At 41.9% G+C, this 12,512-nt stretch overlaps 1 protein-coding gene across 1 annotated transcript in view; it reads left to right on the plus strand.

Annotated features, from left to right (window-relative positions):
- The window catches only part of LOC144496129 (uncharacterized), a 287,585-nt gene that overhangs the window by 51,133 nt on the left and 223,940 nt on the right, over positions 1-12,512 (plus strand). The window contains exon 5 of the mRNA XM_078217113.1: positions 5,392-5,527. Within this exon, the coding sequence (XP_078073239.1) occupies positions 5,392-5,527 (136 nt within the window). The remainder of the gene's footprint in view (positions 1-5,391; positions 5,528-12,512) is intronic.

A 12,512-nucleotide genomic window follows, 5' to 3' on the forward strand; every position in this document is an offset into this window, starting at 1 on the left:
CAGCACTGTGGTGTAGTGGTTAGCGCTGCTGCCTCACAGCCAGTGACCCGGGCTCGATTCCGGCCTTGGGTGACTGTGTGGAGTTTGTCTGTGTGGAGTTTGCATGTTCTCATGGCTGGTGGGGTTTTTCCAGGTGCTCTGATTTCCTCCCAAGTCCAAAGATGTGCAGATGAGGTGGTTTGGCCATGCTAAATTGCCCCTTAGTGTCCAAAGATGTGTAGGTTAGGTGGATTAGCCATTGGAAATGTGCAGGATTACAGGGATAGGGCGGGAGGAGTGGGCCTGGGTAAAATGCTCTTTAGGAGAGTTGATGCTGACTTGATGGGCCGATTGGCCTCCTTCTGTACTGTAGGGATTCTATGGACACCAGTTGAATTTTTTTCCCAGATAATTGTTAATCAGTTTCCAGGCAGACAAGTGTGCTTCAGCATTGTCTTGCCATTTTTAAATTTCTTTTCTTTAGATGAAACACTGAAAGGGCATACATCCATAAATGGTGAATTGCAGAATGTAAAGGTCGCTAGTCCAATTATGCTGCCTACTTTGTAATGCACCATATTTATGTAAGATCAGTTAATATAACAACAGGCAGATTAATATGAAATTATTGAAGTATTTGTTGTGGCTCTGAAACCATGGAGCCTTCCCTGTTGTTTAGCCTTTCTCAACTGGGTAAGGTTTTGACATCTGCTGGTTTGGAACAGTTGTCAGCAGCAGGGTAGCTGCTTTCAGTAGCAGTTGGCTGGATGGCTGCATGCCAGCTCGTACCATCTGTGAACCTGACATTTCCTTCTAATTAACAGAGGGGTTAATTGTTTTGGCAGGCTCAAGTGTAGTGTCTAACATTACCCATGGGAGATTCATACAAGTGCAGGAGTGGCAGGGAACTGTGGATGGTGGAGCTAGCGTTCTATTGTCAAACAATGGTTAACAGCAACTGATGGTTTTACTGGCTAGGCACTTGCAATAAGGTTGAACAATTTTTCTGATGAATTATGCCAGGCTGCGGTAATGATGTAGAAGGAATTGAATTTAGCAATGCAAAGACCACTGCCCTGAGGCAAGTGTGGGAGACCAATTTGCATGCTATTACTGCATATTCATACCTAATTTTGTTAGGCTGTGCTAATAGAATAAAATGACAGTACGGAAAGCCTAACATCGAGTCTATTGCCAGTACAGCTTTTGGGTTTTCTTTCTTGTTTTAATACTGATCATTTGGATAAAGATCCAGAAATTGACAGTAGCACCATTGTTTAGCCTTACAACATAATTTATAAATTGCATTCTGTGAGGCTTGTTTATGCCGTTCGTTTTATATATTTCTACTGGTAACTCTAATAGTGTAATGTTCACAGCTGTTCTGAATATGAAACATTTCCATAATGAAGTTGCACCAAATACCAAAAATAGATACCTCTTTTACTGATAATTTGAGTTCTGCCAAATTTTTACATTATCTTTACATTTTTCATTACAATGCTTTCCAATGTGACTTGGGGAACTTAATCATGAATGTATGTTAACCTTCTTTCATATTGAACCTAACTACTATAACTTCCATTAAAGGACTGGACTTTTGGATTTTGGATCATAGCAAGATTTTCTTATTTTAACTTTTTAAACACTAAATGTATTTTGCATTGAGGATTAGTAACTGAAATGGCATAAACCATTGTATTTTATTAGCTTATGTTTTTTATTAGTTCGTGGGATGTGAGCGTCTTTGATAAGGCCAGCATTTATTGCCCACCCCCATTGCCACTGAGAAGGGGTCACTGGACTAGTAATCCAGAGAGCCAGGGTAATGCTCTGGGGACCCGGGTTCAAATCCCATCACAGCGGATGGTGAGATTTGAACTCAATAAAAAATTGAAATTGAAAGTCTAATGATGACCATGAAACCATTGTTAGGGAAAAAAAATCTGCTGTCCTTGCCTAGTCTGGCCTACACGTGACTCCAGATCTACATCAACGTGGTTGACTCTCAAATGTTGTCTGAAATGAAGGGCAGTTAGGGATGGACAGTGAATGCAGGCCCAGCCAGCAACACCGACATCTCATAAAATGAGTAAATAAAAGTTGATGGTGAGTCACATTCTTCTACTCCTGCAGTCTGTGTGGTGTAGGTTCATAATGTCATTGGGAAGGATATTCCAGGACTTTGACTCAGAGGTAATGGCCAGAATTTTACTGCCACGCCCGCCCCGGAATCGGGGTGGGCGAGGCTCGCAGAACGGAATTCTCTGATCTCGGGCAGGATTTTACAAACCCCGCCCGAGCAAGGTTGTAAAATCCCGGCCAGTGAAGGAATATTGATACCACTCCATGTCAGGATGGTGTGTGACTTGGAAGGAAACTTGCAGGTGGTAGTGTTCCACACGTCTGCTGCCCTTGTTCATCTAAGTGGTAGAGGTTGTGGCACCTCTAGTGACACCGTAACTCAGACATGCTTTAACTAACCTTAACTGTACATTCAAGGCAAGAATTTGATGAATTTATATCATAAATCCCCAAATTTCTTCGGCATCTCGTTTCATAGAATCATAGAAACCCTACAGTGCAGAAAGAGGCCATCTTGCCCATCGAGTCTGCACTGACCACAATCCCAACCAGGCCCTACCCCCATATCCCTACACATTTACCCGCTAATCCCTCTAACCTACACATCTCAGAACACTAAGGGGCAATTTTAGCATGGCCAATCAACCTAACCCGCACATCTTTGGACTGTGAGAGGAAACCAGAGCACGGAGGAAACCCATGCAGACACGAGGAGAATGTGCAAACTCCACACAGACAGTGACCCAAGCCGGGAATTGAACCCAGGTCGCTGGAGCTATGAAGCAGCAGTGCTAACCACTGTGCTACTGTGCCGCCCATTTGATTTGATTTATTATTGTCACATGTATTGTCACATACAGTGAAAAGTATTGTTTCTTGTGCACTATACAGACAAAGCATACCGTTCATAGAGAAGCAAATGAGAGAGTGCAGAATGTATTGTTACAGTCATAGCTAGGGTGCAGAGAAAGATCAGCTTAATGCAAGGTAGGTCCATTCAAAAATCTGATGGCAGCAGGGAAGAAGCTGTTCTTGAGTCGGTTGGTACGTGACCTCAGACTTTTGTACCTTTTCCCGATGGAAGAAGGTGGAAGAGAGAATGTCTGGGGTGCATGGGGTCCTTAATTATGCTGGCTGCTTTGCTGAGGCAGTAGGAAATGTAGATAGAGTAAATGGATGGGAGGCTGTTTTGCGTGATGGATTGGGCTACATTCACGACCTTTTGTAGTTTCTTGCGGTCTTGGGCAGAGCAGGAGCCATACCAAGCTGTGATACAACCAGACAGAATGCTTTCCATGGTGCATCTGTAGAAGTTGATGAGAGTCGTAGCTGACGTGCCAAATTTCCCTAGTCTTCTGAGAAAGTAGAGCTGTTGGTGGGCTTTCTTAACTATAGTGTCGGCATGGTTGTGGGCCTGTTCAGGTGAAAAGCCTGCACCCTGCTCCAGATCTAGCTGACTCTGTTACAAAGATAGGTATGTCCTACTCCTTTGCAATTTTCATGGAGTTGAGACAGCTTTTTAAAGAGTTGTGATTCACAGGTCGTGAACCATTGTCTGCATTATGAAACCTTTTGAAAGGTAAGTCTAAAAGGTCCTTCTTTGCCAGGCTATACAGTGTATAGTGGGTTAAGAGGCATGGAAATGCCATAGCTTGACAAAGGGGACATGAGGGACCATGAGGGGTTGGGTGGAAGGGCTTAGCTTAGCATGAGGAACCATGAAGTGTGTGGAGTAGCATAGCTTGGCATGAGGTACAATGGCATAAGATGGCATGAATATGGCATGGAAAGTGTGGGTGGTGCAAGGAGTGGGCTGGAGGGCCATATTTTCTGAGTATAACTGGGGCCAAGAGGCTGGCCTTTTAAACAGCCCACCTCGGTACCAAGCAGCCCCTGTGGTTGACTCTGAGCTCTTTCCTGGGTTGGCGGCCTGGATTGCATCCCGCACCTAACCTGACATTGACAGTCCCACATTTGTGTCGTTTTCTCCCAAGATGAGTGCGCAAAGCCAGGAATTTTCCTGGCTCCCGCTGCCCTTCACAAGATGAAAATCTGGATCCATTACTCTTTCAGGAAACTTTCATTTATGACTCTCATTGAGACAGACCCAGAATATGATATTTCCATTCGATCCGAGTGTGATTAGATCAGTGAATATTGTGGAACAAAACAGTGGAAAAAGGAGTCACTTCTCATGTATTCCAGAAATGCTAAAGTACGATTGCCATCCTTAAATGAACCACCTGACCCATGGAATAATGTTCTTATGGGAACAATAACAAAGTCAAAACACTTCTTGGAAAAATAATCAGTAAATTTAACAGCTGAATAGGATTGTCTATGTACCTCTTTATTGTGGCTCAAGAAGGAAGTTCTAATATGGTCTATCATTAAAGATTTAGGATTTTAACAAACATTAAAAATGCAGACAGCGACATTAAAATGTAGAGGGTGGTACTGCAGATGTTGCCTTTGACACCGATGATGAAATATTCAGAGTATTAACAAATATTGAGGAAATAGGTATAGATTTATATTTTGATCCTGAGGATTTTGAGAGTGACACTGAGGATGTAAAGTATGATTAGTAGAAATCACATGGGAAAATTGTAAATCTAATTAAACTAGAATCAAGTATAATAAATTAAAGTAAATTCATTGCAAAAAAGAAAGTAGTCAATTGTAAAAATATTTTGAGTTTAGGTATGTGTAAGGTATATTTGTAGGATTAAAATTGTTAATATAATTGTGCAAAAGAAAGTAATCATATTAATTAAATGGAACCTGTTAAACGTTTGGTCCACAGCACAAATATTGCAGCTTATTTCCTCACAAAACACCCTTGTTTTCAAAATCTATCTTTTTACTTCAATCCACCATTTAAGAAACAGGAATAGGCCATTTGGCCCATTGTGAATTTTCTGAACATGGACATATAGCCCTGCTTGTCCATTAATGAAATTGACAACACACACGCTATTTAGATCTTCATGCTTTCTATTTTAGTTATGACTTAATTTGGTTATTAGTAATATCATATGACATAAATCTTATTATGTTGAACTCACCATTAAAGCTTATTTCATTTGCTTTCCTCAGAGTTTTATCTGTTTTTTGATCTTTGGTTAAAATTTTGCCCAGAAACCTTGATATGCCTAATAACAAAGCAAAATTATGCAATAAATAAGATGTAATTATGATAAAGTAACTTGAATTTGCCATCATTTTGCTTCTGTAATTTTTTCCGAGCTGTTAGTAAATATCACAAGCTATTTGCAGTAAATGAAATTTTATTTTGGCTGTGAGCTATCTGTTTATACCCAACAGAAAGAAATCGGAGGAGATTTTGAAGCCCCACTTGGAAAACCTAAAATCTCAGTTTGTATCTGGAGATCAAATGGCTCAGAGATTTTCTGAGGAACTAAAAGAAGTGTTGTGTGACAATGGACAAAGTAAAGCCAAGGTATGCTTAATTATGTTATTCAAGGGAAATTGTATGCGACAGAAAGTGCTTGAATACTCTGTCAAAGTTAGTCTCTGAGGAATAGAGAAGATAATGAATAGTGCTCACCATTCTTTACCTAAAAAAGCTATGCCCCCAAAGATTTTGTGGGCTCGAGAACATAGATTTCCTTATTTTTGATGTCTGTTCCTATTTGCTACCACCTACCGGGGATTTGTAGCATCTAGCAACATTGCAGGCAGTAGGCAAGCTGATCAGCCAATCAGATTAAAGAATTCTCACAGACAGCAAAAGTAAAAAGCAGAGAATATAAATCACATTGGGCCATAACTTTTGGGCTCCCTGGTGTTGGATTTGGGGGGGGGCTACCTCTCAGAACTTCCCAGATTAGCATTTGCTTGGCAATTGTCCAGAAGTTCAATCTTCCTCAGGCAATTGTGCTGCACTGTGAACCATCTGAAAAAGCGATTTAAATCACTAACTTTGGATGGTTTTGCCATGGTTATGCTAATAGTTACTCATAAAAGGTCAAAAGAAATAAAACCTCTTCTAACTTACGTGGTAACTATTTTAAAGATTCAGACTGATCCCCACATTGGATGATTCCTCCTCTCCCATGGGATTTCCTCCACCCACAGGAGATTCCTCTCCCAGCCCATGAACCTGACTCTCGTCACTGACCTGACCCGGCTGGACCTACCCCCAAGTTCTGAACTCCTCACCCCTCCCCCCTCACCCCCCACAAATCCTCTTGACTTAGCTTGGACACCTCCCTGGCTGTCAGTTTCAATTAGATCTTAAAACTTCCCTGCTTTATGGAGGCTAGTGCCGTGTCCTTCACTCCAACTACTTTAAACTTTGACGCTGAGTCTCGATGATCGCTCTGCTGCCTGGATCTTGCCTGGCCTGAGTCAGGAAGGTTGAGCGCGACCGACAGGGAAGAAATTTGGCACAGGGAATTCAACGCTGAATGCCACTCCGGGGAAATTTTAGCCCATTCAAGTCAATGTATGGACTGCAAAATAAAGATTAGGATATACACATGGCGTTAAGGGAAAAATGTAAATATCAGAACTAAAGTTTAAAATTTTTCATTTTATTAAAAATCTGTAATTTTAAAATGTTCTTAAGGAATGAATTGAAGAATTAGTGTTTACAGGACCAAAGGGATAGCACAGTGGCACATATGTTAGCACTGCTGCCTCAAAGTGCCAAGGACCAGAGTTCATTTCCGGTCTTGGGTAACTGTCTCTGTGGAGTTTGCATGTTCTCTCCGTGTCTGCGTGGGTCTCCTCTGGTTGCTTCCCACAGTCCAATGGTGTATCGTTTAGGTGGATTGGCCATGCTGCATTACCCCTTGGTTAGGTGGATCAGCCCTGGTAAATGTGCGGGAAGAGGGCCTGGCTAAGACTCTCTGTCAGAGAGTCGGTGCAGACTCGATGGACCAAATGGTCTCCTTCTGCACTCTAGAATTCTATGTGCTGTTCATTAGTTATCACTTAGTACGTCATTTAAAAATGCAGTTACTCTTGATTGAAGAAGGTTTAATATTTTCATTGGTTTTACGTTGAGAATTGTGTTCAGTATAAATAGCTGTAGTTCACAACAAATCAGTGATTTCTAATGATTCTATCAGCGAAGACTGCAACAGTGCACCTAAGAAGGTCTTGAGTCTTGCTGACGGTAACTCTGAATTTCCATGCTTCACTGTATGTACAAGGTCAGATGTCACGCTGCCATGGTTACACTAATAGTTACTCATAAAAGGTCAGAAGAAATAAAACCTCTTCTCACTTCTGTGGTAAATATTTTAAATATTCAGGCCAATCCCTACATGGGATTCCTCCTGCTCTCCCATGGGATTCTCTCCACCCACAGGAGATTCCTCTCCCAACCCATGGACCCGCTCTCGTCATTGACCTGACCTAGCCCTTCAGAAACGGGAGAATTCATAATGGGGAATAAAGAAATGGCTGAGGAATTAAATTTGTACTTTATTCATGTCTTCCTTTGTGAAGACTGAAGCAATGTACCAGAAGTGCAGAGAGAAACATGTTTCATTGAGGAGCTGAAGGAAATCAGCATTAGTAGAGGAATGGTTTTGGGAAAATTGATGGGATTGAAGGTGGATAAATCTCCAGGTCCTGATAATCTTCCTCCCAGAGTATTTAAGGAAGTGGCCCTGGAAATAGTAGATCCAGTGGTGGTTATTTTCCAAAATTCTTTGGACTCTGGAATAGTTCCTACAGATTGGAGGATAGCTAATGTAAGCCAGCTAATGTAATGAGAGGATATATTGGATAAATACGTGGCTGAAGAGATGGTGTCAGGGGGAGGGTTTCAGATTCCTGGGGCATTGGGACTGGTTCTGGGGAGGTGGGACCTGTACGAATTGGACGGGTTACACCTGGGCAGGACTGGGACTGATGTCCTAGGGGGAGTGTTTGCTAGAGCAGTTGGGGAGGGTTTAAACTAATATGCCAGGGGGATGGGAACCTATGTAAGGAGTCCGAGAAGGAGGGAGCAAGGACAAAATGTGGGGAGAAGATTCCAACCACATCAAAAATCGGGAAAAAAGTTAAAAGGAAGGAAAACTCAGGAGATGTTATTAATGCAAGTGTTAGAATTCAAAAAGAAGGTGCAAAAATCAGCATAAGGGCACTTTAGCTGAATGCTCGTAGCATTCGAAACAAGGTAAATGAGTTGACAGCACAAATCATTGTGAACGAGTATGATTTGATGGCCATTACAGAGACATGATTGCAGGATGGTCATGACTGGGAGTTAAATATCCAGGGGTGTCAGACTGTTCGGAGGGAACGACAGGAAGGTAAGGGAGGTGGTGTAGCTCTGATATTTAAGGATGACATCAGGGTGGTAGTGAGAGATGATATAGGTTCTATGGAAAAAATGGTTGAATTCATTTGGGTGGAAATTAGAAATAGTAAGGAGAAAAAGTCACTGATAGGTGTAGTCTATAGGCCACCAAATAATGACATCATCGTGGGGCGAGAAATAACAAAGAAATAATTGATGCATGTAAAAATGGTACAACAATTATCATGGGGGATTTTAATCTACACATCAATTGGTCAAACCAGGTCGGTCAAGGCAGCCTTGAGGAGGAGTTCATACAATGTATCCGCGATAGCTTCCTTGAACAGTATGTAATGGAACTGACAAGGGAGCAAGCTATCCTAGATCTGGTCCTGTGTAATGAGACGGGAATAATTAATGATCTTGCAGTTAGGGATCCTCTTGGAAGAAGTGATCATAGCATGATTGAATATAAAATACAAATTGAGCGTGAGAAGGTAAAATCCAATACCAGTGTCTTGTGCTTAAACAAAGGAGACTACAAAGGGATGAGGGAGCAAAATCTTGATGGTGGGACAATTGAGGAACAGTGAGGACTTTCACAGTGCTCAGCAACAGTATGTACCAGTGACAAGGAAGGACTGTAGAAAAAGAGATCATCAGCCATGGATATCTAAGGAAATAGAGGGTATCAAATTGAAAGAAAATGCATACCAAGTGGCAAAGATTAGTGGGAACCTAGAAGATTGGGAAATCTTTAAAGGTCAGCAGAAAGCCACGAAAAAAGCTATAAAGAAAAGTAAGATGGATTATGAGAGTAAACTAGCTCAGAATATAAAAACATAGCAAAAGTTTCTACAAATATATAAAACAAAAAAGAGTGGCTAAAATAAACATTGGTCCTTTAGAGGATGAGAAAGGGAATGTAATAACTGGAAATGAGAAAATGGCTGAGGTATTGAACAGGTATTTTGTGTCGGTCGTCACAGTGGAAGACACAAATAACATGCCAAAAATTGATGACAGGAAGGCTATGGCAGGTGAGAACCTAGAAACTATCATTATGAAAGAGGTAGTGTTGGGCAAGTTAATGGGGCTAAAGGTAGACAAGTCTCCTGGTCCTGATGGAATGCATCCCAGGGTACTAATAGAGATGGCGGGAGAAATAGCAAATGCACTCGCGGTAATTTACCAAAATTTGCTGGACTCTGGGGTGGTTCCTGCAGATTGGAAAACAGCAAATGTGACGCCGCTGTTTAAAAAATGAGGTAGACAAAAGGCAGGTAACTATAGGCCGGTTAGCTTAACTTCTGTAGTAGGGAAAATGCTTGAATCTATCATCAAGGAAGAAATAGCGAGACATCTGGATATAAATTGTCCCATCTGGAAGACGCAGCATGGGTTTATGAAGGGAAGGTCATGTTTGACTAATTTGGTGGAATCCTTTGAGAACATTACATGTGCAGTGGGCAATGGGGAACCTGTGGATGTGGTGTATCTGGATTTCCAGAAGGCATTTGACAAGGTGCCGCACCAAAGACTGCTACATAAGATAAAGGTGCACAGTGTTACGGGTAATGTATTAGCATGGATAGAGGATTGGTTAACTAACAGAAAGCAGAGAGTGGGAGTAAATGGGTGTTTTTCTGGTTGGCGATCAGTGACTAGTGGTGTGCCTCAGGGATCAGTGTTGGGACCGCAATTGTTTACGATTTACATAGATGATTTGGAGTTGGGGACCAAGTGTAGTGTGTCAAAATTCGCACATGACACTAAGATGGGAGGAAGAGCAAAGTGTGCAGAGGTTGCTGAATGTCAGCAAAGGGATATAGATAGTCTAAGTGAGTGGGCGAGGGTCTGGCAGATGGAGTACAATGTTGGTAAATGTGAGGTCATCCATTTTGGTAGGAATAACAGCAAAATGGACTCCTATTTAAATGGTTAAAAAATTGCAGCATGCTGCTGTGCAGAGGGACCTGGGTGTCTTTGTGCAGGAATCTCAAGGAGTTGGTTTGCAGGTGCAGCAGGTAATTAAGACGACAAATGGAATTTTGTCCTTCATTGCTAGAGGGATGGAGTTTAAAAACAGCGAGGTTATGTTGCAGCTGTATAAGGTGCTGGTGAGGCCACACCTGGAGTACTGTGTACAGTTTTGTCTCCTGACTTGAGAAAGGACATACTGGCACTGGAGGGGGTGCAGAGGAGATTCACTAGGTTGATTCCGGAGTTGAAAGGGTTGGCTTATGAAGAGAGACTGAGTAGACTGGGGCTATACTCATTGGAATTCAGAAGAATGAGGGGAGATCTTATTGAAACATATAAGATTATGAAGGGAATGGATACGATAAAAGCAGGGAAGTTGTTTCCACTGGCGGGTGAAACTAGAACTAGGGGGCATAGGCTCAAAATAAGGGGAAGCAGATTTAGGACTGAGTTGAGGAGGAACTTCTTCACACAAAGGGTTGTGAATCTGTGGAATTTCCTGCCCAGTGAAGCAGTTGAGGCTACCTCATTGAATGTTTTTAAGGCAAGGATAGATAAATTTTTGAACAGTAAAGGAATTAAGGGTGATGGTGAGCGGGTGGGTAAGTGGAGCTGATTCCACAAAAAGATCAACCATGATCTTATTGAATGGCGGAGCAGGCTTGAGGGGCCAGATGGCCTACTCCTGCTCCTAGTTCTTATGTTCTTATGTTAATGTAAGTCTGCTGTTCAAAAAGAGAGGTAGAGAGAAAACAGGGAGCTATAGACCAGTGAGCCTAACATCGGTACTGAGGGAGTTGCTAGTCTATTATCAAGGATTTCATAACTCGGCATTTGGAAGGCAAAGCTAGCATGGATTTACAAAAGGGAAATCATGCTTGATGAATCTATTGGAATTTTTTGAGGATGTAACTACTAGAATTGACTGAGGAGAACCAGTGGATGTGGTTTATTTAGACTTTCACAAGGCTTTCGACAAGGTCTCACAAAACAGACGACTGTATAAAGTTAAAGCACATGGGATTGCAGGTAATGTCTTGAGATGGATAGAAAGCTGGTTAGCAGATAGGAAGCAAAGAGTTGGCATAAATGGGTCTTTTTCTGATTGGCAGTCAGTGACTATTGGGGTTCTGCAGGGAGCTGTGCAAGGATCCCAACTGTTCACATTATGTAATAATGATTTGGAAGAGGGACCTGAATGTCCCTCTCCAAATTTGCAGATGATACAAAGTTGGGTGGGAGGATGCGCTGTGAGGAGGATGCAGAGATGCTTCAGCTTGATTTGGACATGCTGAGTGTGTGGGCATTTGCATGGCAGATGCAACATAATGTGGATAAATGTGAGGTTATCCACTTTGGTAGCAATAATAGGCAGACAGATTATCACTTGAATGGGTGTAAATTGCGAGAAGTGGATACTCAGCGAGACCTTGAAGTCCTCGTGCATCAGTTGCTGAAAGTAAGCGCACAGGTACAGCAGACAATAAGGAAGGCAAATGGTATGTTGGCCTTCAAAGCGAGAGGATTTGAGTATAGGCTTAGCAATGTTTTACTACAATATTAATGGGCACTGGTGAGGCCACATCTGGAATATTATGTGCAGTTTTGGTGTCCTTATCTGAGGAAGGATGTCCTTGCTATAGAGCGAGTACAGCGAAGGTTTACTAGGCTGATTCCTGGGATGGCAGGTCTGTCATATGAGGAGAGACTGAGTCGGTTAGGATTATCTTCACTGGAGTTTAGAAGAGTGAGAGGGGATCTCAGAGAAACTTATAAAATTCTAACAGAGTTGGACAGAGTAGAATCAGAAAGAATGTTCCGGATTGTAGGGGAATCCAGAACTATGGGTCATAGTTTGAGGATAAGGGATAATCCTTTTAGACCTGAGGTAAGGAGAAATTTCTTCACCAGAGGGTGATGAATGTGTGGAACTCACTACCAGAGAATGTAATTGAGGCCAAAATTTCAAGAAGATTTTAGATATAACTCTTGGGGTTAAAAGCATCAAGAGATATGGGAGGAAAGGGGGATCAGGATATTGAATTCAATGATCAGCCATGATCAAAATGAATGGCAGAGCAGGTTTGAAGGGCCAAATTGACAACTCTTGCTTTGAGTTTCTATGTTTTTATGGTTCTACTGTGAATTCTGGGGCAATGTTTTACTTGTGTTCCCTTTTTTCAAA

The sequence above is a fragment of the Mustelus asterias genome, chromosome 7, assembly GCF_964213995.1.
Source record: "Mustelus asterias chromosome 7, sMusAst1.hap1.1, whole genome shotgun sequence".
NCBI lineage: Eukaryota > Metazoa > Chordata > Chondrichthyes > Carcharhiniformes > Triakidae > Mustelus > Mustelus asterias.